Source organism: Tachysurus fulvidraco, chromosome 2, assembly GCF_022655615.1.
Source record: "Tachysurus fulvidraco isolate hzauxx_2018 chromosome 2, HZAU_PFXX_2.0, whole genome shotgun sequence".
NCBI lineage: Eukaryota > Metazoa > Chordata > Actinopteri > Siluriformes > Bagridae > Tachysurus > Tachysurus fulvidraco.
The window spans coordinates 17028371-17051008 of record NC_062519.1 but is presented as its reverse complement, the minus strand read 5'-3'; the positions used below and the strand labels follow the sequence as shown (position 1 = coordinate 17051008).

General features: G+C 40.1%; 3 protein-coding genes across 6 annotated transcripts; 2 read left to right on the top strand and 1 right to left on the bottom strand.

The window, feature by feature from the left end:
- Positions 1 to 10: 10 nt before the first annotated feature.
- Positions 11 to 11524, bottom strand: usp48 (ubiquitin specific peptidase 48). 4 transcript variants are annotated; one of them, XM_027155852.2, is made up of 28 exons: positions 11468 to 11524; positions 10739 to 10873; positions 9553 to 9673; positions 8842 to 8983; positions 8313 to 8446; positions 7984 to 8108; positions 7318 to 7426; positions 6856 to 6989; positions 6160 to 6242; positions 5729 to 5908; positions 5490 to 5624; positions 4803 to 4952; positions 4504 to 4704; positions 4305 to 4419; positions 4057 to 4196; positions 3355 to 3426; positions 3057 to 3181; positions 2742 to 2864; positions 2546 to 2607; positions 2276 to 2386; positions 1945 to 2075; positions 1659 to 1765; positions 1388 to 1492; positions 914 to 1138; positions 698 to 823; positions 554 to 602; positions 425 to 451; positions 11 to 134 (listed from the first exon to the last, which is right to left on the bottom strand). In XM_027155852.2, the coding sequence occupies exons 2-28, from the start codon at positions 10870 to 10872 to the stop codon at positions 112 to 114; spliced, it is 3189 nt and encodes a 1062-aa protein (XP_027011653.1). In that variant the 5' UTR covers position 10873; positions 11468 to 11524; the 3' UTR covers positions 11 to 111. The 4 variants fall into 4 exon arrangements, 3 of the variants coding, with proteins under 3 accessions (XP_027011653.1, XP_027011654.1, XP_027011652.1); XM_027155853.2 differs by having other exon boundaries at positions 11464 to 11482; XM_027155851.2 differs by lacking the exon at positions 11468 to 11524 and adding an exon at positions 11298 to 11440.
- ldlrad2 (low density lipoprotein receptor class A domain containing 2) lies at positions 11448 to 18618 on the top strand. The gene is made up of 5 exons (XM_027155855.2): positions 11448 to 13516; positions 14447 to 14947; positions 15151 to 15297; positions 15428 to 15562; positions 16919 to 18618. Exons 1-5 carry the CDS (start codon positions 13444 to 13446, stop codon positions 17200 to 17202), a joined length of 1140 nt encoding a protein of 379 aa, XP_027011656.2. The 5' UTR covers positions 11448 to 13443; the 3' UTR covers positions 17203 to 18618.
- Positions 18619 to 20241: 1623 nt separating this feature from the next.
- chchd4a (coiled-coil-helix-coiled-coil-helix domain containing 4a) lies at positions 20242 to 22324 on the top strand. The gene is made up of 3 exons (XM_027155787.2): positions 20242 to 20393; positions 21093 to 21191; positions 21646 to 22324. The coding sequence occupies exons 1-3, from the start codon at positions 20372 to 20374 to the stop codon at positions 21981 to 21983; spliced, it is 459 nt and encodes a 152-aa protein (XP_027011588.1). The 5' UTR covers positions 20242 to 20371; the 3' UTR covers positions 21984 to 22324.
- Positions 22325 to 22638: the final 314 nt, after the last annotated feature.

Below are 22638 nucleotides of genomic sequence, written 5' to 3'. Positions count from 1 at the left end.
AATACCAGACTCTAAACAAATTTGACTTTATTCTCTGTCAACTTCTGGGTCGAATTCAAGCTTTTCTTTTAAACGGATGCTGTCGATGTTCATCCACATCCAGAGGCTCTGTCAGTGTCCTAGTAGTCCGGTACCTGCAGATTTAAACCCGTTTGTTAGTAGGCAAGTCAAATGGTTCCTAATGGCATCTGTTTGTGGTTACATTGCATTGATTCATCTTCAGTAAGCACTATATCTTGGTCAGGGTTTTGGTGGGTTTTCATTCCAAGCCATTGCAGGGCAACGTGTGTGCCCACACACACACACACACACACACACACACACACACACACACACACACAGACACACACGACACATGCACACACGACACATGCACACACGACACATGCACACACGACACACAGAAAATCAAAGTGTTTCCCACCTTTAAATCCTTCTTCAGGCAAACACACTGAAAAAAGATATGTTAAAATATTTTAGTCACTAAGGTAAACAATGTTTGTGTTGGACATAATTTTGCATGTGTATATATAGATATACTAAGAGTTCTTACCTTGGTATGCATCATCCATTGCTGCGTAATCTGCTATTGGTTCATCAGCCTGTGGAAAAACAGAAGTCAAGTATAAGGCAAACTGGATCACATCAATATGTTAAAAAAAAAAACTAATTAAAAAGGATAATAACACAGTTGTACCTTTAGACATATAATGCTTTCTGGAAAAACTCCAAGGCTTCCTAAAGTGGCAGAGTCGTCAGTTAAAGATCGGCCATCTATGGACAGGTTTTGGTCGAAGGGAGCGACGGAGAAGGCGTGCATGATCTGTGCATACATAAAAAACAGCACAGTTAGGACAGAACTGCAAAACTGTCTTACACTAACAAAATACACACCAAAGTTAGAGGCTTATACCTGGATCTTGAGTTCCTTAAGGGTCTGATTGGCGGAGACGATAAGTGCTTTCTCCCCACGCAGCTTCCTGTGCCGCATGCTCCGCCGAATCCCTGATTTCCCCACAGCAGCAGCAGCAGCGACAGCAGCAGCAGTGGATGCAGAGGAGCAGGAAGAGGAGGAGGAAGAGATGGCAATGGCAGGACTCCCCTCGTTCAGTTTCTGCCGCTTGGCTCCATCCTCAGACTGTGGTACAGAAAAACAAACAGGGGCATTCTTTAAACACACTCACCAGGTTTTAATATCAGGGATAAGAAACTGCTGAAAAATATTTTGGGACCATGTTCTTTCTATGTCATCAAGAATGATGCCACAATGTACAAGAACAAGTTTCATAAGATTTGTACAGGACACCTTCAAATGCTTAAATTCTCAAAGTTTACATACTGCTGCTTTAATATGGTGAAGATTTTGTTGAAGGTTCGATCAGGTTACCTGGTTGAAGTCTGGGTCTTTTTCTCCTTCTATTTTGGGCTCTTCTCTCTCATCCTCTGCTTCCGATCCACTCATACCGAACTCAGGAGCAGCATCTTTAATCATCTACACGGAAAAGTGAAATAAAAATCAGACAGGTAGAAATGTACAAAACAAAAAGAAAGGGATTACAGAAGACGACAGAGAAACGGCTGCAAAGTCACAGTGCATAATATTATAGAACATACTGAAGGTTTAATTTTTACACTCTGTTTTGAACAGGAGAGCTGACCTTCTTGCTGTCTATGACTTTGCGCACATAAACGGTGGCCTGGGCGTACTCCCGCAAGTCTCGTTGCTGCTGAAATATGAAGCCTTCACGGCAGTCTCGACACAGCTCTGACAAAAAACACACAAATTTACATCATAAATCTCACTGGTTAGAAAACTGCTTCTCTTTCTCAGTCATGAAGATCCACCATACTGCAGAGTGTAACTGTTCTCCCCTGGACTAATATTAATATTAACATCAGCAACCAATTATCTAGCAGTCATGCAGTTATGCAGGCTGTGTTCACCAGGCTGGGTGTGGTACTGCATGTTCCCGTTGTCCTGCGCTGTATCGTGGATCCTGCATATGGAGATGGGCTGGTCCACCAAGAACAGCCTACAGATCACATCCCATTCAGCAGGCCAGAGCAGAGCTACACTGTGCAACGACAAACACACACGCGCACACACACACACACACACACACACACACGCACACACACACACACAGAGAAAAGGACATTCTTAAAACCATGGCTATCAAGACCAAATGAAGACGGAACCACGTTATTGCTTTTAACAAATTAGCAATAATAATAATTAGCAAGTCAAAGACACACTTGGTCAGACGGTACTCACTGCTGGGCGTCTCCCTGGAGCAAGGAGTCGTAGGTGAACATGAAGCCGCCATGAGGGCACAACAGGATGCTGTTTCCAATGCTGGACACCGGGTTTGACTTGGCTGGCTTCCTGTGACGGTGCGTGGGGAAACGGTAAATATGTTTTCAACAATCAGGTAACATTTACAAGCTCATTAAGAATTGAGCTAACAGTGACGCTGCAAACATTCCCGATAAACACTTTCAATCTAAATCGGAATCGAGTACCGCACGTAAAATATGACTTCACCTGATGAATTTTCTCCACTCATCAACAAAGAATAACGGCACAATGTACAGAATATCTGTGTCCTGTAAACACAGACAGACAGACAGAAAATACGGAAGCCAATATTTCTACAATCCTTTAAGTGCAATTTATTTCATGTACATACACAGACACTGAAAACTAAAAATCCATACTCTTTACGAAAGCATGCTCATACCTGGGGCCACTTCTGCAGCGAAGGACGATTCTTATCGTGGAAAAGATTGAGGAGTGAGCTCTTTTGCTCGTTGGCCATCATTCGATTCAGAGCCTCGTTCTCTTTACCCTCCCTCTCCAACCTCTAAGGGAAAAAAAATGGCAATGTTTAAATGTATATCAGTGTATAACAGCTGGAGGTGGTTGTTCTTAATATACATTTAGGGCAGCTTCTTCACAGCTAATGTTTGGAAGCAAACAGTAAACTATGCTTGAGATATTTGGAGCTATCTTACTGAGTGTAATAATGTGTGTGTGTGTGTGTGTGTGTATTTACCATGCACTGCTGGCAGGACTCCTGTTGCTGCGTGAATTCTGGTGCTTTGGGAAAATAAACCTTCAGCCTGACCCATACCTCACTTGTCACAAGCCGCCTCTCACTCTCCTGAATACTCAGACCACCTGGAGGGAAAATAAACTGGTTAGATGGACACACACACAGACGCGCACGTGCGTGCACACAGGTTCTTGACATTTTGCCGTGCTCCTCACTATACCCAGGCATACTGTACATACAGGCGTTAATAAATTATTCATAGGCGTCTTGTTCAAACAATGAACTACTAACGACTAACCGTGAGAGCAGAGAATGTCTTCATTAAAACTCTTCATCTCGTCGTCATCTCGGTCATTCTCCTTCGTGCTGTCTGTTTATAGGGAAATGACCATAACATTCATATAAGACTACGAACTACAACGGCCGATACCAATGTTTGTCGTTTTTAAAAATCTGATTAAAGTTCTTTAATCGTTTGATTTGATCATCTGATTAATCGTTCTTTAAAATTCTTATTGAGACTGTAAATGTTCACTCTAAACAGTCTACACATAAGCAATGTGAAGAGCATTAATTGCCATCATATTCAAAAGAAACGAGTGCTGCACAAGCAGCTAACTAGTTCTGTAGTAGTTTTTGCTTGTGTTATTGTGCTTAAACACAAAAAGTAATTCATACCACTCGCCTTGAAGTATTAATTGTGTTATTTTTACATCTTCCAAAATGAATAACATATTTCCTCTGTACTGTATTTCCTCAAACTACTATTGTCTTTTGGTTTCTGTGTTGGTCCGCATACGTCATGATACAAATGCATTCATGCGGAAGGTATGTAAAGAATGCAATTACTAGACTTACAAGTTTACACAGACAATATTTCACTATTAAACAGATCACTGACAAGTGTACTGTATGTTGATACAGGGGTCCAGGTTAACCTGTAAGATTTATATTAGGTCTATATAACCCTCTAGTGATTGAGAGTGAACGTCCATGTTACCTTTTGGACCTGTGGAATTTTCCCCGTTTGTTTTGCAGTCATTGTGTTTGGTCTCTTCTTCCTCCTCCTCCAGCTGCTCCAGAGCCAATTGCCTCCACTGCCTCAGCGACGCCTTCCCGATCCAGAAACCCTCTTCGTTGCTAAAACATGGCATCCGGAATTCAATCAGGCTACTACTTAAAGCTTCTGTATAAAACTGTACACCCATATGACATCCAAATCAGTCTTAGACCCTGATGCAGCTCTACCTTCTCAGCTGAGCCTTTGTGAGGTTGGTCACCTCTCTATAATCTTCGTTGAGTTGGTTTTTAAGCCTCAGGACACGGCACCGTCGAGCTACACACTCTCTACACAGAAATGAACCTAAGAAGACCCAGAACGATTATCATTACCAAGTCACACGGCCTGACGGGTAAAGCCAAAGTGCAAAATATTAGGAATCCTTACTGTCTATTCTGGGTCCTCCACCATAGCGATTAAAAAGGATCTCAGCAGCACTGTGGGAAATACGTTTAGCCTCGTTCAGGCGGTCTGGATGCAAGTTTCCGTGAGAGCACAGGAAATGGCCGTTGTCGATCTCTTTGATGGCTGTCGAATCATCCAGCCATTTTTTCAGCCACTCTACGGGGACAAACTCGTACGGCTCACCTACAGGGCATAACAATAATCCATAATGATTGTCATGATTAATGCAATACCTCTATTTAAAAAAACACAACAAACAAACAAACAAAAAAAAAACATACCGTCTCGTGGAGGTAACAGCTCATAGAGCTCCTTGACCTCCACGTGTTTGGCTTTGCCCTTGTCCACGCTCTGTTTCCTCATATCCGCCATCTCACTACACCACTCCTCAAACTTCTTGTTGTCCTGGTCCACAAGCCGCTGGAGGAAGGCTAGTAAAGAAAAAAATAGAATGTACATTTCCTGAAGAAAATGTAAATGGTGCTTGCACGTGGCAAGTTCCCCTCATCGAGCTGAGTGTTTTGATATACGACATGTCCATGTTGTGCTAACTTTTTGATTTCGCTTATTTTGGGGGGTGGAGCTACACGTGAATACCCGGTGGGGTGCCAATACTTTTGGACAAAAGTTGCTACTGAAATAAAACTTTATCCGGAGTAAGGTCCTAATGGAGCTGGTCGAGTTTGGTGTAAAATCGCTTGAAAACTTGCCGAGTTATAAACCTTCCGGAATTCCGATCGCTTATAAAAGTCAGAAGACACCTCTCCTCAATGAGCCGGTCAATTTGACACCTTATTCATGGGTCTAGGATAAAAGCTGCGGGACAAGTTACACGCCGAAGTTTTGTCCGGCACAATAACAAGAATGTTGCTTTGCAAGCACCATTAATAACACCAAGATGGAAATAAAGTTCAAAAATTAAAGGGAAAAAAAGGTTCTTTAAATTGCATTGCAATGCCTGAACATACCTGGCACCTCCACACTGGCTTGGGTTTGGTCCACCTGGAGTTCCTGACGTTTATACACCAACATATACGCGTTTCTCGAACAGTGGAAGCCTTTGCTATATTTGGGTTTCCGGGACTGCGACTTCACGGTTTCAGCTGATAGACAGAAAAATTTTATTTAATGGAAATCCTATAAACAAAAGCCTGCAATGGTATTAGACATTTCAACCAATCGCCTAAGTCACTGCTCTGCCGTTTACCTAGATCCTCCTCGATGCCCAGCTGGAGCTTCTTTCCCTCCATCTTCTCAATCTCCTCGTCGTTAAACTTGTACCAGTCGTTGGTGCAAGCATCGCGTACGTGTGCGATGTAATGGCCGGAGTAGGCACTCACGCCGCGGTGAATCAGCACAGCGCTTAGCTCGTAAATACACTTCTCTTCTAAAAATAAAACAAACAAAGAACGAATCATTTCAGTCCAAATAAATAAATACAAAATACACAAATAATAAAAAAACAAACAAACAAAGAACAAAGAATAAGCACAATAAGTGTAATATGCACTGTGTATTAGGAAAGTCAATACTGTTCCACACTAAAACATTCCCAGGAGCAGACGATGTTGCATTACGTGACACGGTTTTACCATCGGTAGGGGAAAAAGAAGCTAAGTGTATCAGGGAAAAATCTACCTTTTGCTTCCATAAATGGGCTCATGTCGAGGACCTCTGGAAAACTAATGTAAGTGTTGAGCTTCTTCTTGTGAGCAGACTGCCTAGAAACAGAAAAGTCAACAGCTAGCACCATGTTATGCAAACCAATGTTCTACTGGATAATCCTCACAAGGGTTACACATAATTATATATTTCTTTAAAGAAATAAATACTTTATATATATATATGTATAAAAAGATAAAAAATATTAAAAAAAAAGATTTGTCAATAGAACAAAACTATTTCCAGCTTGAAACTAGTTCAAATTGAAATGTCTAGCAGTTTAACATTCGTATCTGGTTTATTGCAATATTATAACAGGAAATATGAATCTGAATGAGTATATTTCATATTTTTCAGTTTCTCAATCTGGCAATCTGCATAATATTAGTAATATATTCCTTTAAAACAGTGCATTTTATCCATGAATGAAGGCCCCAGTGACTATCAAGAAGTTAAGCTGGCGTACGGTGTATGCTTTTATGTATTAAAAATCACAATAAACTGAAATACGGTGTTCTAGATGTTCACTGCGTGACTCTACCCGAGTTTAGTAGATGAGCTGCGGGTAATAAAAAAATAAAGTTGCACGTAAATAATCCCTACTGATTACAATTAGCATGACTGGGAGTTTTCTGACACGTCCGGTTAAATTGTGGTTACGTAAAAACTCGCCTGTCGAACACAAAGCGCATGAGCTGAAGGTTGAGCGTCCGTGGCAGACTGTGGAGCTTAATACGACGTGTGGCGCACTGTTTGCTCTGACAGCTCTCGCAGAAGTAGCGGTTATCCCCGTCTAATTTCTCCTCCTGAAAAACAACAGAGAAAGTACAAGGGTCAAATCAGCGGTCTCGGATCAAATCACAGCTTCATAACATTCTCAAAAAATAATAATAAAACAAATAAATAAATACATAAAAGGCTTAAATGGTGAAAATTTGGTGAAGGTGAAAGGGGCTTGTTTGAGATTTTATAACACTCTTCCAGTCACTTCGACAGCTTTTCCATTTGCTAGTAACTGCCGGTGTGTTGTGCTGTTACGTGTACCATCATAATCACAGGCACTGATAGTTTGTAAAATCTTGTTTGTGGGGTACATTCTGCAGCCTGGAGGCAGTATGAGGAAATAAGGGTTACCTTGAGGAACTCTGTGACGCACTCCGTCAGGTTTTTGTGTCCTTGTATATTCAGCTCCAGCTCGTAAAACCGAGATGGTAAAGCAGACGATCGTCCGCACTGGTTACATCTGTCACGGGACAAAAACCGATCAATAAACTCGTACGTTAATAACGGCGTAATAACAGAGTAATGACATTTTTAAAAAAAGACATTTCTTTACCGATATCCTACTCTTATACACGTATAAAAGTCAATCAAACAGACATATACAGCACCATTCATGAAGAATTACACTTTCTGAGTAAAAAAAAAGAACACTATAAAAGTTCAAGCAGGCACCTAAACTAATATTAAAGCACATAAACTCAGACATTTGACTTTATAAACCCAGCCAATAAAGAGTGCTTTACCCCAGGGATCCTCTGTGTCTCAAATTCTTTCCAAGTAAAGAAAGTTCTATGGTTTCTAACATTACGTAGGTGTGGTTACTATATACTGTGTGTCGTACTGAAGAGGCTTCAACGATGATTTCATTATTATGGAGTACAACGATTAAGTAAGAAATAAAATTGTATCCTAGACCGTATCTTAGATGCATCGGCTGACATTAAATTCTACGTGGTATAAAAATATCCTCCCGATTGATCATGTCTGTGTTGTGAATGAGAACGTAAAGAAGCTCACACAGTAACGTAAGAAAACTGTCCACAGAACTGCTGCTGAATCACGTTTTGGAGGTTTGGATCCTTCTGCTTGGACAGAGTGTCTTCCAGGAGTGAAAGGAAGAGTTTAGAAAACTCCTGAGCATCCTAAAATGGTGAATCAGTAGAGAGTTGTGGTCAATTAGGAAAACGTGATTAAAACGATTACAAATGCGGGCGCTGTTCGGGTCCGCGATAAAGAGAGCATCGCTAATAAAGAGAGCATCGGACAAATCTAATATTCTGTTTTCAAAACGTCTGGATCTCCTTGATAATTGACAAATCCGGTAATTTCAAGATCATTAGGTTTACCTGCTGCTGCCCCGTATCGAGTCCCAGCGCTTTCACCAAACCCGAGGGATCGATGTACCTTCTGTTGCTATTCTGCAGCAAAGCAAACAGGTACTGCAGGTGTTCACATATCGTCTTCGGCTCGTAATCCGTGGCTATTAAACACGCAGACGACAGCGGGATCATCACACTACTTTGGCAGAGTGTTTATATCATTATTTAAATGGACACAATATCAATTTGCTTATATACTAGAGCCCAAGTGATTTTTATTCCTCAAATTTCCACAGACAAATCACATGAGGTAAATCCACATGACAGACCTACTTATGATTCCCAACACCGTTTACATTTCACCGACAGACGCTCTTGTTTATGCTTCACGGACCAATGAAGGTCCCAAAACTCTTCTCCAAGAACCACGTCACATCATTTACATGTGCATTATTATTACTATTATTATTATTGTTTAATTATAATTTAGAGTGCATGTTTACTCTACACAACAGTAAAGTACAGACTCGTGCAGAGGTGTTGAAAGCCGGTTTACCTGACTCTGTGTCGTGCACTTCAGCTCGGGAGTTGTGACATTGGTAAAGCATCCGGCGCAGTTCCAGGTTGTGGAACCATACCTGGAGAAAAGTGTTCACGTAACACGTGGCACCGAGATTCGTCAGGCCCACAAATGTGTTCTGTAACAACAAGAACAAAAAACAAAAAAAAATATAATATATAACAATATAATAAGACCTTACGGTATCTGAGGATTACTAAACATTAAACATACTGTGTCACAATATACTTTGCATTGATGTTTCTCTTCTGTGGGAGTATAAAATATTATGCGAAAAATTCATAGGTATGTGAACACTATATTTCCAAATATGCAAATACCATCATCAGACATTTTTCTTAATTAAAACCATTTATGCTCAAGAATGGGTAAAATTTAAATTATGCCGTTTTGTTCACTGGAAAATTAATATTATTTTATTCCTACTGCTATTAATAATAATTATAAAAATATTAACTATAATAATAATAATAAAAGTCTTTAATAGAGCGCTTTTAAAGAAAAAGTGCTTTAATGAGAACTGGTACATAAGAGCTGAGTGATCATCTTATTCTTAGTTTATCCTTAGTAAACTCCTTATCCCGGTCAAGAATTTGTTGGAGTCTATCCTAGGAAAGCCTCAATGCATATTGGAGTCACAAAAAAGCATATAGTTTCGGTGGAACAGGATGGTTGAGAATTATATACCTTGTCTCTTCTTTCAGAATTTGGGTCATCAATGTTGTGGAAAGCATTTTCGTCAATTTCTCCCAGCCATGATTGTTCCCCAATTCCGACCAGACAATTCGGGTTGCCTTTGCAGTTTCTCCTGAGTGACAATATGGGAAGAGATTATGCAAATTACAGGTATGTTTCAAATATGATTGGGATCACAAGACAAACAGGCACAGTACAAATGAATAGCAATAACTAAAGAACAGGCATATGAATTGAAATATCGACCTAACTGTCTGTGGCTGCATTGTTTTATAAACCCAGGTCTGTTTTTTTTATGAAAGAGAAAAACTGATATCACCATGGAAAATCATCACGCATGACAATCGATATAAATTCTCTACAAGTCAAAAGTGTAGGGAAAAAATATCTGCAGGAAATCTTAATAAAACTGCCATTAATACACGTTAAATCATAATTGGAATCTTGGATTATATCTTGGATAATTGGATTTATTCGCCAAGTTTGAATCCTGTATCATTTGCATTAGATAAGCTTTAAAGTGTTTCCAAGACTCTTTAAGGTTGGGGAAAAAATATCTGCAGGAAATATTAATAAAACTACCATTAATACATGTTAAATCAGTATCAGCTTTATTCGCCATATAAATAAAGCTTGAATGCTGTATCGTTTACATTAGATGAGCCTTAAAGTGTTTCCAAGACAACCTCTTTAAGGTTGAAAAATATATATATATGTGTGTGTGTATGCAGAAAATCTTCATAAAACTGCATTTAAATCAGTATCAGAATCAGAATCAGATTTATTCACCAAGTAAACAAATCTTGAATCGTTTGTATCGTTTACATTAGATGACCTTTAAAGTGTTTCCAAGTCTTTTTACGACTCAAGACTCTCTTCAAGTTAACATAAATGCGTCATTATATATATACGGATTAAACATGAATGATTCCGTGCTGTTGAAAAACAATTATAGAAACTGAACCGATTCGTATCGGATAGAACTTGAATCGAATGGCTGCTGAACCGATTCGTATCGGATCGAATCAGTAGCGAACCGAACTGTATCGTTTTTGTATCGTGTGAAAGATGGAGATTCACAACCCAGCAATACACTGGCTATAATAAAAGTGTTTTATTTAAAACGCATATAAAAATAAATAAATATATAAATATAGTGCATCCGAGAGTGCAGTACCTGCAGGTTCCCCTCTTACACGCCGATACGGCGATACGATAAGCCAGCTCGATGTGCTCCTGCGTTATGTCCTCCGGTTTCACCGTGTCGACCCATCGCCAAGCGGCTTTCTCCAGCTGCAGACGAGGGGCCATTCTGCATAAACAACACGGAGAAAGAGGAAATCCGACGCGGTTACGCACAGAAGAGCCACAAATTGTCCATGAAACTAAAAGTAAAAGCTCTGATGCGTTAGCCGGCTCTTAGTTTGCATGCTTTACATAAATCACGTTAGCTTAGCTACAGCAGCAGTTTGTTTGTAATTTTAAACCCATAGTATATTTAAACACGTATCCGACCGGCTAGCGCGCTAACCAATGCTCACTGATTTAACTTTTAGTTTAGAATGATTCTTTTAGCTTGTTAGCTTAGCATTAGCACCTAGAGCTATATCTATTCCGACGCTTGTTGTTACTATTGCGCTACGCAGATAGCAAAGCTAGCCAGCTAGCGAGAAGCTAACCTAGATACGATGACCAACGTTAGCAAAACATTATTTAAAAAGAATGTGCGCGCGAACCTTTGCTTGTATTCACCAGGAAAAATCTGCTGAATAGAGATGCTTTGATTATTAATTTTTTTTTCACATTTTATTCTGTTTGTATGTTTGTATTTAGCGCCCTTGTCTCTGTTTTTAAATAAATATTTTCCTTCCTATGTTTCAAACTTGTTTGAGGCGTACGTACTTACGTAGGTCGTGTCGTTGCGTCAGACGTCAGGGTCGCCCTACGCGCAACCCTGTCGACGAGTGCGCATGCGCGCTCTGTAAAGTCAGCCAGTCTTTTTTATTATTATTGAATTATTCATTAAAATTATAGGTATTTTCAATTATTAATTAGTCAATCAAGCAATGCTAAATTTGTCAGCCATCCCTAGGACCACCAGATTATGTTAGGTTTGTTGATTATGAATTCAATCAAGAAATGGAAGCCTTTATTATCACCACATTTATATTACAGCACAGAGGAATCATTTTCTTCATGTATCCCAGATATATAAGAGGTTGCGGTCAGAGCGCAGGAGCAGCTATGATACAGTGCCCCTGGAGAAGGGAGGGTTAAGGGTCCAAGGCCCTAACAGTGGCAGCTTGGCAGTGCTGGGGCTTGAACCCTGATCCTCTGATCAACAACCCAGGGCCATCACTGCCCGTTTATGATTTATGATTCTCGACACATTTCTGGGCTATCCGTACACATCAGAATAAAAAAAAAAACAACAACAAAACAACAATCTATTTCTTCGGTGTGGTTCTTACAGTCCCATTCCTCTGACACATAACATCTCTGACAATGAATTCAACGTAAATTGTCGTTGACTTTCTAGAAGAGAAAAATGTGTGCCTATAGAAATTCTGTATGATTCTTATTCACTCACTCTCACTCATTTTCTACCGCTTTTATCCGAACTACCTTGGGTCACGGGGAGCCTGTGCCTATCTCAGGCGTCATCGGGCATCAGTTTCTATTATTCCCAATGAGCAATATACTAAATAATACAGTACAGGACGAAACAAATTGTGACCTTGATCATAGTAGATGTTCAAAAGTGATGACTAAACAATATAAACAAAAGAATTTAATAGATATAGGTGTATTTCCGTGTAAGTTTAATTTGAGCTTTTTTTTATGATGCTCCTAAACGTCACCCCTGAACTGGTGTGACAGAATGGTCTGAGTGTCACCAGGGGTTCAAGCTTCAGTACAAACATCAGACCTCTTCTGCTCCAGGCGTTCAGTTTTATAAGGTTAGGGAGTACAGCCAGGAATGTTGAATACAGGGAAGCTTTAGATAGTAAACACCTCATGAATATGCTTGTAATAACATGATCACTCTCCTTCACTCACTTACACTGTAGAGTTAATTAAAAACGTGTCCTTTTCCTAATAAGATTAGTAAAATCACTGATACGGTTAAATATATCATGTATTGATTGAATGTTTTTCCTCCTCCTCTTTTAACTTTTTTGAATGTGTTTGTGTGTGTTTTATTCATTATATATAATATGACAGACAAATATGTTGTAATATTCAAAAATAGGCCATGCTACACGCCGTGTATTAATTAAAAAAGGGGCGGGGCATGTATATTTTAGGGCGGTTCTAATTAGCATATGTCTACATTCTGAAATGAGAGGGAAAGCCAATTTCTAGACGTTGCATCTGGCTGTGCGTGTGTGTTTTACTGTTACACGCGAATGACATGTCACACGCTATAACACGCTTTTTTGGGGTAGCATTTAAGTGGCTTGGAGTATGTGTGATAAGGATCTGAGTCTGATGGTCGGTTACCGCACTCTCAACATCGAAGGTGATGATGATGATGTTGATGATGATGATGATGAAGGTAGCGGTGATGGTGATGGTGGTGAAAGGAAGGAGCCCCTCCTTGTGAGCGCGTGGTCTTTTGGGGGTGCCCTGTTGCCATGAAAACGGCGCGGACGCGTGGACGTGACGAAGAGGCATCAAAAGTGATGAAGCAGGATCAGCTCATGAGGCGGAAAGCCATCCAGCATTAGGACTTAATAACAGACGCTTATAACAGCCATATGACCGGATCTCGCATCATGGGGATCACGTGTTAAACTGTTCTAATGTTAAAATGCAGTTTAGGGATTTATAAGGCTTGAGAAACTTGGGAGGAAAAACAGTGCAGACTTGTGACTCCTCATGGCCAAACTTCGGTTTACATGGTTTGTTCTTCTGAGTCTAATGCCACTGCAAACTGATGCCATCGAGACAGGTGAGTGAGTTTTACACTGATTTCCATTAATTACTTTAATTACATCAGATTCCCTTTAGTGCTTAAAAAAACCCAATCACTTTATTACACAACATAAAATTCTACCCCTCAGCTGGAACAAGACTTACAACTTGACTCATGTAATCCTCACTTAAATCATGTCAATTATGTAGTAAATTAACAATTAGGTCTCTTAGAAATAAAATTCAGTTCAGTTTGACATATAGCATTTAGAATTTCTGACATATAGCATTTAGAATTTCTTTTATCTTGATATAATACTTTATTAGTTCACCAAATTTGGATTATGAATAGACATTCATTAATAACAGACTGAAATCTCGTGAATGTATGACCCTTTGTGTTCACCTAATCTCAGGTGTGTCTGTACTGACTGAGATAAAAGTGCATTATAAAGAAAAAGCTTTTAAGCTTTTTCCTTTGCTGCTGGTCTTGATCGCAGTGGGAAGCCACAGTAGATCGAGAGCATTTGCATTTTATTCCGAGCAGTGAATACGTTTTACGAGAAACCCACTCTCCTACTCCTGCTCATTTTTGAGCAAACTCAGTTCAGGAAACATGGTTACGGGATATTTTGAAGTATTGTTTCTTTGCCACTGACTGAGGTTTTCTCAGGACATTCCAGGAAGTCAGGCATCAGGGATTCACTAGTTTCCCTTGGTAACAAAGCTAATAAACCCTGGAGTGGTTATAAATCTTCCTATTATTTGGTTCTTGCCCCAGATGGGGGAGATTATGCAGCTGACTCCCCCTTGCGGTCTTGCTAGGCAAATAGTTAGGTTTGCTTTGGTCCCTTGTATCTCATTATGGACATCTCGGGAGGGTATGGTGGGTCAGACTAAATACACCGGTGTTTGTTTTTTAGTGTTGTGATGAGGAATGTCATTAGTCTTCCAATTTTTTTAACAGTGAACGTGGTGGATTTCTGTGGCCAGACAGTACGGGGGGACGGTATGATCGTCCGGTCCCACCAGGAGTCGCGCAGGTACTATTTTGTCAGCATGGGTACTGACTGCCACCTGACCATGCGGGCAGCCACACCCCGTGACAAGGTGCAGTTCCAGTTTCGATTCTTCCTGGTTTACAGCTTACTGCGCGTGTCACCCTTCAGCCCCATACCCCACTTCCCAGAGTCGGCCCGGGGTCCAGCAAATTCGGGGTCGACACGACCTGACCAGCGCATGGAGCCGACGACAGACCAGGCCCAAGGAGATCCGTGTCACGCTGGCTCTTACATCCAGTTCTATGATGGTCATGATAAGATGGCACCACCTATCGGGCCTCCACTTTGTGGAAAGAGCCTGCCACGCCCAGTCCTGTCCACTGGAAACTATCTGACTCTGCGACTGGTGACAAGGGGGACTCAACCACGTGTGGACTTTGTTGGGGACTTCACTTCATTCAGACTGGGTAAGACATGAGGTCACCTGTTTGAAGTTATGATCTGTGGTCAACATCCTCTTGTGCTCATGATGCGTAATGAAAAGGGAAAACCTTTCTTACTTAAGATGTCACTATACAGACATTTCTTTAATGATTAAGTAATAATGTCAAGGCAGCTCCAACACATCCATATTATAGCTTTTAAATGAGCAAATGTTGTCCTTTTCCAGGGTTTAATCAGTCTGAATGCAGCAGTGAACCCTACTTTACCTGCCAAAATGGGAAATGCATCCCACTGAGCCTGGTGTGCAGCGATGACAAGGGAATCGACAACTGCGGAGATGGCACGGACCTGCAAGTGTACCCAGGATGCAACAGTCAGTTTACCTCTCATAACATTTCCCTACAAGCTTCCACTGTGTCAAGCACAACATAAACTTGAGATCTGATAATACCTCATTTTAAGAGGAATATAAAAATTAAGCCTCTGCGTTTGCTCTGTTTTAGGTCCGTTGTTTGCAGATAGCACACGTCAGCCATATGCAACTCCTCCGTCCATGCTGAATGTGGCCACCATGAAGGCATCAACTGTGGAGAAGTGCAGTGGCCCAAACCTCATCCCTGACATTGATTCTGTCACTGGTAGGCTTGAATTTCATCCAAAAAAAGTCACTTTCACTATCAATTTTTTAACTTACTAAATTATTATTATTATTATTATTATTATTATTATTATTATTATTATTATTATTATTATTATTATTACTATTATTATTGTTGTTGTTGTTGTTGTTGTTGTTGTTGTTGTTGTTGTTGTTGTTTAAAATCTATAAAACCTATTTTAAGAATCCCGGAATGGTTTTAGCAAGATGTTGGTTAGAAGTCAGTACAACAATGCACTTGGAAGAGTATTTATTCAATTCAGTTCAATTCAAGTTTATTTGTATAACGCTTTTAACAATGGACATTGTCTCAAAGCAGCTTTACAGAACATAAGAAATAATGTACAATAAAATGTAATATTAGACAAAAGTAAGTAATGGAATAAACTTTTAGAGGAACCAGACTCAAAAGGGAACCTCATCCTCACTTGACTGACACTGGAGGGTGTGATTATAAACTGTTATAAGCTAGCTATAAAATAGCTCTCCACAGCTATGCATTTCTTGTGGGGTTATTTAGTTAATTGGCATTTTCTGTTTACACCCAGAAAGTTGACAGACATCGTGTTGATAACGAGATTCAAACGTGCTCACACCCCGGTGCTGACCCTCCGGTCTGTGGGGAGCTGCACTCTCAAAGCCTCCATTGTGTTTTTATGTCTAAGTAATGGCTAAACTGAATGACAAAGGGCATAGAGCTAATTGGGGGAGCACATGAATGCTCACTGCGTCTTCCTGTGGACAAAGCCGTAAATCACCGGTCAGCTCTGGTCACCAGGATCAGCTTGTGCCCTAGTACCTTTGTTGGGTTTATGTGTCTGTAAATAGGTCATACGGTGGTTGGACCCAAATTAGCTCTTTGTGTTTGGAAAGTCCACAAGTGTTCAATGAAGCGAAAAGATGAGACATGAGCACTGGTGTGAGTTGCGTCCATACTGTTGCATCATAAAGTTTCTGTTTTTTTCCTTTCGCTATACTATTTTGTTCAATTTTCATTCTTTGCATAAGGATCAGGTTCAACGTTATGTGCAGGTTTCTGCAATATATCCTAATCATGGAATTATATTTTAATACAGAAATGTTCTGTACCAACCATAGATACTCTCTCTGGTCTACGATTGAGTAGATGATTGAGTAGAACGATTAGATTTCGTTCTTAATATTTACTTTAAAGCCAGAGACCCTGGCAACCAAACTCACTGTGGGCTGTTTGAATGTGCAGATAATGTACTGCTGTAATTTAATTAAATTTTTTATTTCTTAATAAAAAAGTAGCAAGACTATGTCGGTCAACTAACATGAATTTGTTCAATAAACGAGCGCTGCTTTTCCACAGATTCTCCTCCGTACGTGTCTCTGCTGGCGCTCTATGTGGTTCTGGGAGTTCTGGTGGGTTCTGTGGTCGTGTGCTGGTGCTGCTGGTCTCCCGGCTGGTTCCTCTGGAGAATGAGCGTGTGCCGTTTCCTGCCATGCTGCAACTCCTGCTGTGCCTCTTGTCAGCTTTGCAGCCGGAGCTGCATGCAGAACAAAGAGCACCGGTTGGCCAAAGTCGCGCCGCAGCAAGCCTCTGCGCCTGCAGCCTCCACCACCACCACCACCACCACCAGCATGGCCGTGTAGTCCACACACGAGGACTCGCTGATGGATTGACAGAGAAAGACATTGCGGTGGTGACATTTTCATCAGGGCACGTGCTCAAAGACTATAGAATATTTTGTTTTCTGTCTGCTGCTTGTATGAGAAATCGAGTGTAATCATGTTGTTCAGACTAAAGATTTGTGCAGTTCAGTATCATGTGTTGCTCACTGGATAAAGTGAAGACATCAGTATTCTCACAGTGACCCCAGGCACTCTGTGATCATTTATAAACAGCAAATGGACCTCAAAGAAGTATTCACAGTCACCTTTCGGGAAAGGGCTGTGCACAAAAGGCGTTCAAGTCTGGACAAATTCTGTTTTCGAAACGACAGTCCAAACAGTGTCACTATTCCTTCAGCTATTGTTGAAGATGCTTACATAACAGCTATGAGTCTCGGTGTCAGCTTGGCACGTTGCTCTGTAGTGATGAGATGCATTTTTCTTCACGGCTGTTGCTCAGTTACAGATCTGTGTCCTGTTCTCCCAGAGGTCATGTCCTGAAGCGTGCACTCTGCTCTTTTACACTCTGTAACAAAGCCCCACCACACCACACCACAGCTCAATTACCGCTCACTTACTCCTCACGTACTCCTCACTTTCTATTCAGTATCATTTTCTCCTTAGTCCTGGTTTGGCTTTAGTCTCACTTTGCCTTTAGTTTAAGTCTCACTTTTTGTTCCCATGCAGGTTTGGGCTTAATTTCAGTTTGGGTTTATTTATGGGTCAGTTTGAGTCTCGGTACTGCTGGGAAATGTTATATTGGTGACGGTTACACTAGTGAGCAAAAACTGAGATTAAACTCAAACTGAAACTGAACCCCGAATCAACAGCCATTTAAAATAAAGCTCTGACTAAAGTCTGTTTTATGCTCAGTTCTGTGTTTAGTAAAGTCGCTCTCTGAAACAGGATCCATTGTTGATTTTTTGACTTTTCTTATATTTATTTCTTATTTTTCTGATCCACTGTAATCTAAATTTGATACCAAAATGAAAAGTATCTGGAACTGGGTTTAGTCTGGGTTTGAGTTTACAGCAGTCTGAAGCAGTGATTAGTATGATGTTTCTCTCTGGCTTTCTGCTCTGCTCGTGTTGATGCGCTGCTGGAGAAGTTTGGGGCAGACATGAAAAATAACATAATTATACACAGTATTTTAAAGAAAGATATTTCGAAGATTGATGAATTATTATACCAAAAACTGTTAGTCTCTTTTCATGTGTTTAGATATAGATTTTTATGTCCTTTTCTTGTAGTATTTTCAAAGTAGATAGTTTGATATCAGTGTGGATTAAACTGTGTTTGTTTTTGTTCATGGTTGAGAAAATTTTGAATGTAAATACAGATATAATGTGTGATTTATGCTTTTCATACGAGCTCTGGAGCATTCACATTAAAACAGTGTTACATGACTAAATCTTAATACTGCTGCTTTTTTTTTCTATGAAACATGGAGTTTGGGATTCTTCATGATACTTCAGCAATCACGAAAGTCATATCTGTATTTTTCAAAGGCAGCTTTTCATGTTACCGAGAAACCAAATAGTATTAACGCCTCCACCCTGAAGACTTTCCCATTCCGGAAAACCTCCTGAGTGTTAGAAAGCATTGACCCTGAAGACACCTTCCACAAACGTTCAATAAATGCCTCCTTACAGAAAGATCACCATGTTGACTGTTTATAATCACCATGTTGACCCTTTATTATGAGTCTTAGGTTACGTGGACGGTGAGCGCGTGTTTTTGCCAGATCCTGCTCCAGGATAAGCTCAGTATTGACAAAGGGGAGCACAGACATCTTGGCAATCTCTCCCACTTCAAACTGTGTGTGTTGCCTCTGTAACTATGAGCAACCTTTCAGAGCAAATCTTCTCTTTTTTTTATCCCTTTCAGATGCTTTATATCATCTCCTACCCTTCCTTCACCCAAAAAGCCTCTTAGAGTTTAATATCTGATGCCTTTTGTGTAGCAATCAGAGAACGACCAGCTCTGCCTCTCGCCATGCTCTTCTGTGTTGTCACACATCTCTCTCTCTCTCTCTCTCTCTCTCTCTCTCTCTCTCTCTCTCTCTCTCTCTCTCTCTCTCTCTCTCTCTCTCTCTCTCTTTTTCTCTTTCTCTCTCTCTCTCTCTCTCTCTCTCTATCTCTCTCTCTCTCTCTCTCTCTCTCTCTCTCTCACACACACACACACACACAGACATACTGAATGTCAAACCATCTGCAATCTGATTTATTGTGTTTGATCTCACACACGTTTAGAAGCCTTTGTTTCTCTGCTATCTCGGTCACACACACAGGCAGAGTGTCGTCTGAGGCTCATTCACACAGTCCCTGATTCACTGTGTCTTCTTTTAAACAAACAAACAGAGAAAGCCACGAGTTTACATCTTAAAGCTAGAAAAGTCTGTTTGAAGACCAACAGATTTGATTTTCAATATTTATCATATTGAGTTTTTAGTGTTAAAATTAAATTATTAGTGTTTTTAAAGGACCACTTTAAAAAACAGTATATGTATCACAGTCAATCTTTGCCAGCTGATATCCTTTTGTATTTTTAAACATTTCTCTAATTGCTTAGGCATACATTTGCATATCTAATAAAACAAAAATCCCAGAATTTACAGTTGGAAGAGTTTGTTAAATATGAAATATTTTTCCATGATAATTGAAAAAATGTACAATTTCAGGAACACAAGCAGGGATATAACACATGAAAAATGTGGTAATATGTAATAATAATAATAATAATAATAATAATAATAATAATAATAATAATAATAATAATAATAATAATAACAGCAAATAATAATAACAGCAAATAATAATAACAGCAAATAAAAATAATGTAATAATAACAATAATAATTATTATTGTTATTATTATTATTAAAAAACTCTTTTTTATTGATTGTTTACTTATTATTATTATTTTTCATTTTGCTGATTTGTACCACTTGTTATTAGAGACTTTTATTTTATTTGATAAAAAGTGCTTTTTTTAGTTGGAACTTTTATTATGAAATCCCAGAGCTGCTGTCCAGCTTGCTTACCATAGAAGCGTGCGGCTGCTCAGTTTGCCGGTTGCTCGGGACCAAATATTAAATACGGACAATAAAAGGTGTTCAGTTGGGTGACCAACCCTTTCGCGTGTTGGTAAAAATGTCTTATTGCAGGCAGGAAGGTATGGTTTCTTTTCCTAATTGCTAAACTTCACCTGCAGAAGCGTTCTTATTTGACATTGATTTCACATGTCATGTGTGTTAGCGGTTACTGTCACCCGCTTTCCGGCAACTCAACCCTTCTCGATTACGATTGGCTAGTTTTAGTCTACAGCCTGTTCTGTCATTGGTTAATAACCCCACGCAGCTTGAATTGAACCAATCTTAGAGTAGAAGGCGGGGATTTGGGGGAATATGGGTGGGAAACGAAGAAATGCGTTAGCAAGTTCGTGTCTTGTTGAACAATTGAAATAAACAATTTAAATGTGAACAGTTTGTTCTGCTTGTTATTGTATTTTTGACTTATAAAGAATGTAAAAAGCAGTGCAGGCTCTTTACCGCATTATTGATCCTAGGGCCAATGAATGTGTAAATTACACACACACACACACACACACACACACAAACACACTGTCTGATTCTCTGTCTCTGTCTCTCTTTCTGTCTTTGTCTGTTTCTCTCTGTCTGTCTCTCTCTCTCTCACACACACACTGTCTGATTCTCTGTCTCTCTTTCTGTCTGTGTCTGTTTCTCTCTCTCTGTCTCTCTCTCACTCACACACACACACACACTCTGTTTCTCTCTCTCTCACACTCACGCTCTCTGTCACTAGCTTCCTCTGTATTTACAGGTCTGTAAGTCTTGTTTTTGTCTTCCTTCAGGTAAAGACCACGTCATCTTTGTGACCAAGGAGGACCACGAAGCACCAAGTAATGCCGAACTGGTGGAAGATGACCCCAATGACCCCTACGAGGATCACGGTCAGCTCATGACATTAACCTCCTTTGTGTATTGGGGTGACATGAGAATGACATGGGGACAAAGAGAATGGTGAATAATTAATGGGATGGATGTGGAAAGAGATGGGGACAGAGAAATAGAGAGCAATAGTGTGAATGACAGTGAGAGGGAGACAGAGATGGAAAGAATCAGACATGGAAAGAAACAAGGACGGAGCTAGAGATAAGCCTGAGAGAGGGATGGTGTAAAAGAGTGAGGGAAAGATACATATAGGAGCAGAGAAAATGAAGAATGAGAGAGACACAGAGATGTACACACATAGAGACTTGTGGACTTTAATATTGCTGTGAAATAATGTTATACACAGACTAGTTTCTGGGTAAAGAGTGGAGTGATTTTTGTTCCTTTCTTTTTTATTTATTTATTTATTTATTTTTAAAATCTATTTATTTATTTATTTTTGCCACTGTGCAGGTCTCATTCTACCCAACGGGGACATTAACTGGAACTGCCCGTGTCTGGGAGGGATGGCCAGCGGTCCGTGTGGTCAGCAGTTCAAAGATGCCTTCTCCTGTTTTCACTACAGCAAGGAGGAGGTGAAGGGCTCCGAGTGTATTGATTATTTTCGCGGCATGCAGGAGTGCATGCAGAAATACCCCGAACTCTACCCACAGGACGACGACAACGAGAGTGCCCCCTCTGAAGCCCCCTCTGATGCTGCCACACTTGTCGAGTCCCACAGCAGTGACTCTGCATCTGTTTCAGGCTCGGAGGAAGCAGCAGCAAGCACAGAGACGTCTGCAGCGAGCTAATGTCTCTCTCTCTCTCTCTTTCTCTTTCTCTCTTTCTCATACACACACTCACACACAGCCTTTCAACCTCTGAACTGCCGGGCTCAGGAGGAAGGAGACAAGATGTGACAAAGATGAAGACAGGAATGCTAATGACTAATCATGCAATCTAATCATTGCTCTTGGATACTCCTGTACTACACATCCTACAAGAAACCGTGTAAAGAAAACTTGTAGTTTTCAATGCTCCTGCTGATCAGATTTGATGATTAATGTTCATGTCTAAAGGACTGCGTCTGCACTGAATCGTCTTTAGATGCTTTTCTTGATTAAAAAAAACAAAAAACAAACAAAAAAACAGAGGCTACTGTTTCACACGGCTGTCTTTATCCACATTGTCTCTGAGAGCTTCCTCATTGAAACCTCTGTGTGTGTGTGTGTGTGTTTCATTCGATTTTCTGATTGTCCCGTATCCTCAGGATGCCATTATTTAAATTTTAAAATCCTAAATTTCTTCGCATTCTATATCCCAGTATATCGTCTTAGGTGCATGAGAAGTCACCTGCCTTCTTGAAACATGTAAGCTTGCATTACTAAATTATAATTTAGTTTAATCTTCAGCCCAACAATAAGTAAAACAGATGATCAGAGGAAGAAGCGGTATCCGTGGTAACGG

Excerpts from the sequence above, each read along its gene's own strand:
- usp48 (XM_027155852.2), bottom strand. The coding sequence starts at position 10,872 with ATGGCCCCTCGTCTGCAGCTGGAGAAAGCCGCTTGGCGATGGGTCGAC. Across the intron at positions 6,243-6,855 it reads ATGCGCTTTGTGTTCGACAG|GCAGTCTGCTCACAAGAAGA; the intron begins GCGAGTTTTTAC and ends TTCTGTTTCTAG. Across the intron at positions 3,427-4,056 it reads AAATTCCACAGGTCCAAAAG|ACAGCACGAAGGAGAATGAC; the intron begins GTAACATGGACG and ends CCCTATAAACAG.
- ldlrad2 (XM_027155855.2), top strand. The coding sequence starts at position 13,444 with ATGGCCAAACTTCGGTTTACATGGTTTGTTCTTCTGAGTCTAATGCCA. Across the intron at positions 13,517-14,446 it reads AACTGATGCCATCGAGACAG|TGAACGTGGTGGATTTCTGT; the intron begins GTGAGTGAGTTT and ends TTTTTTTAACAG. Across the intron at positions 15,298-15,427 it reads AGTGTACCCAGGATGCAACA|GTCCGTTGTTTGCAGATAGC; the intron begins GTCAGTTTACCT and ends GCTCTGTTTTAG.
- chchd4a (XM_027155787.2), top strand. The coding sequence starts at position 20,372 with ATGTCTTATTGCAGGCAGGAAG. Across the intron at positions 20,394-21,092 it reads GTCTTATTGCAGGCAGGAAG|GTAAAGACCACGTCATCTTT; the intron begins GTATGGTTTCTT and ends GTCTTCCTTCAG. Across the intron at positions 21,192-21,645 it reads TGACCCCTACGAGGATCACG|GTCTCATTCTACCCAACGGG; the intron begins GTCAGCTCATGA and ends GCCACTGTGCAG.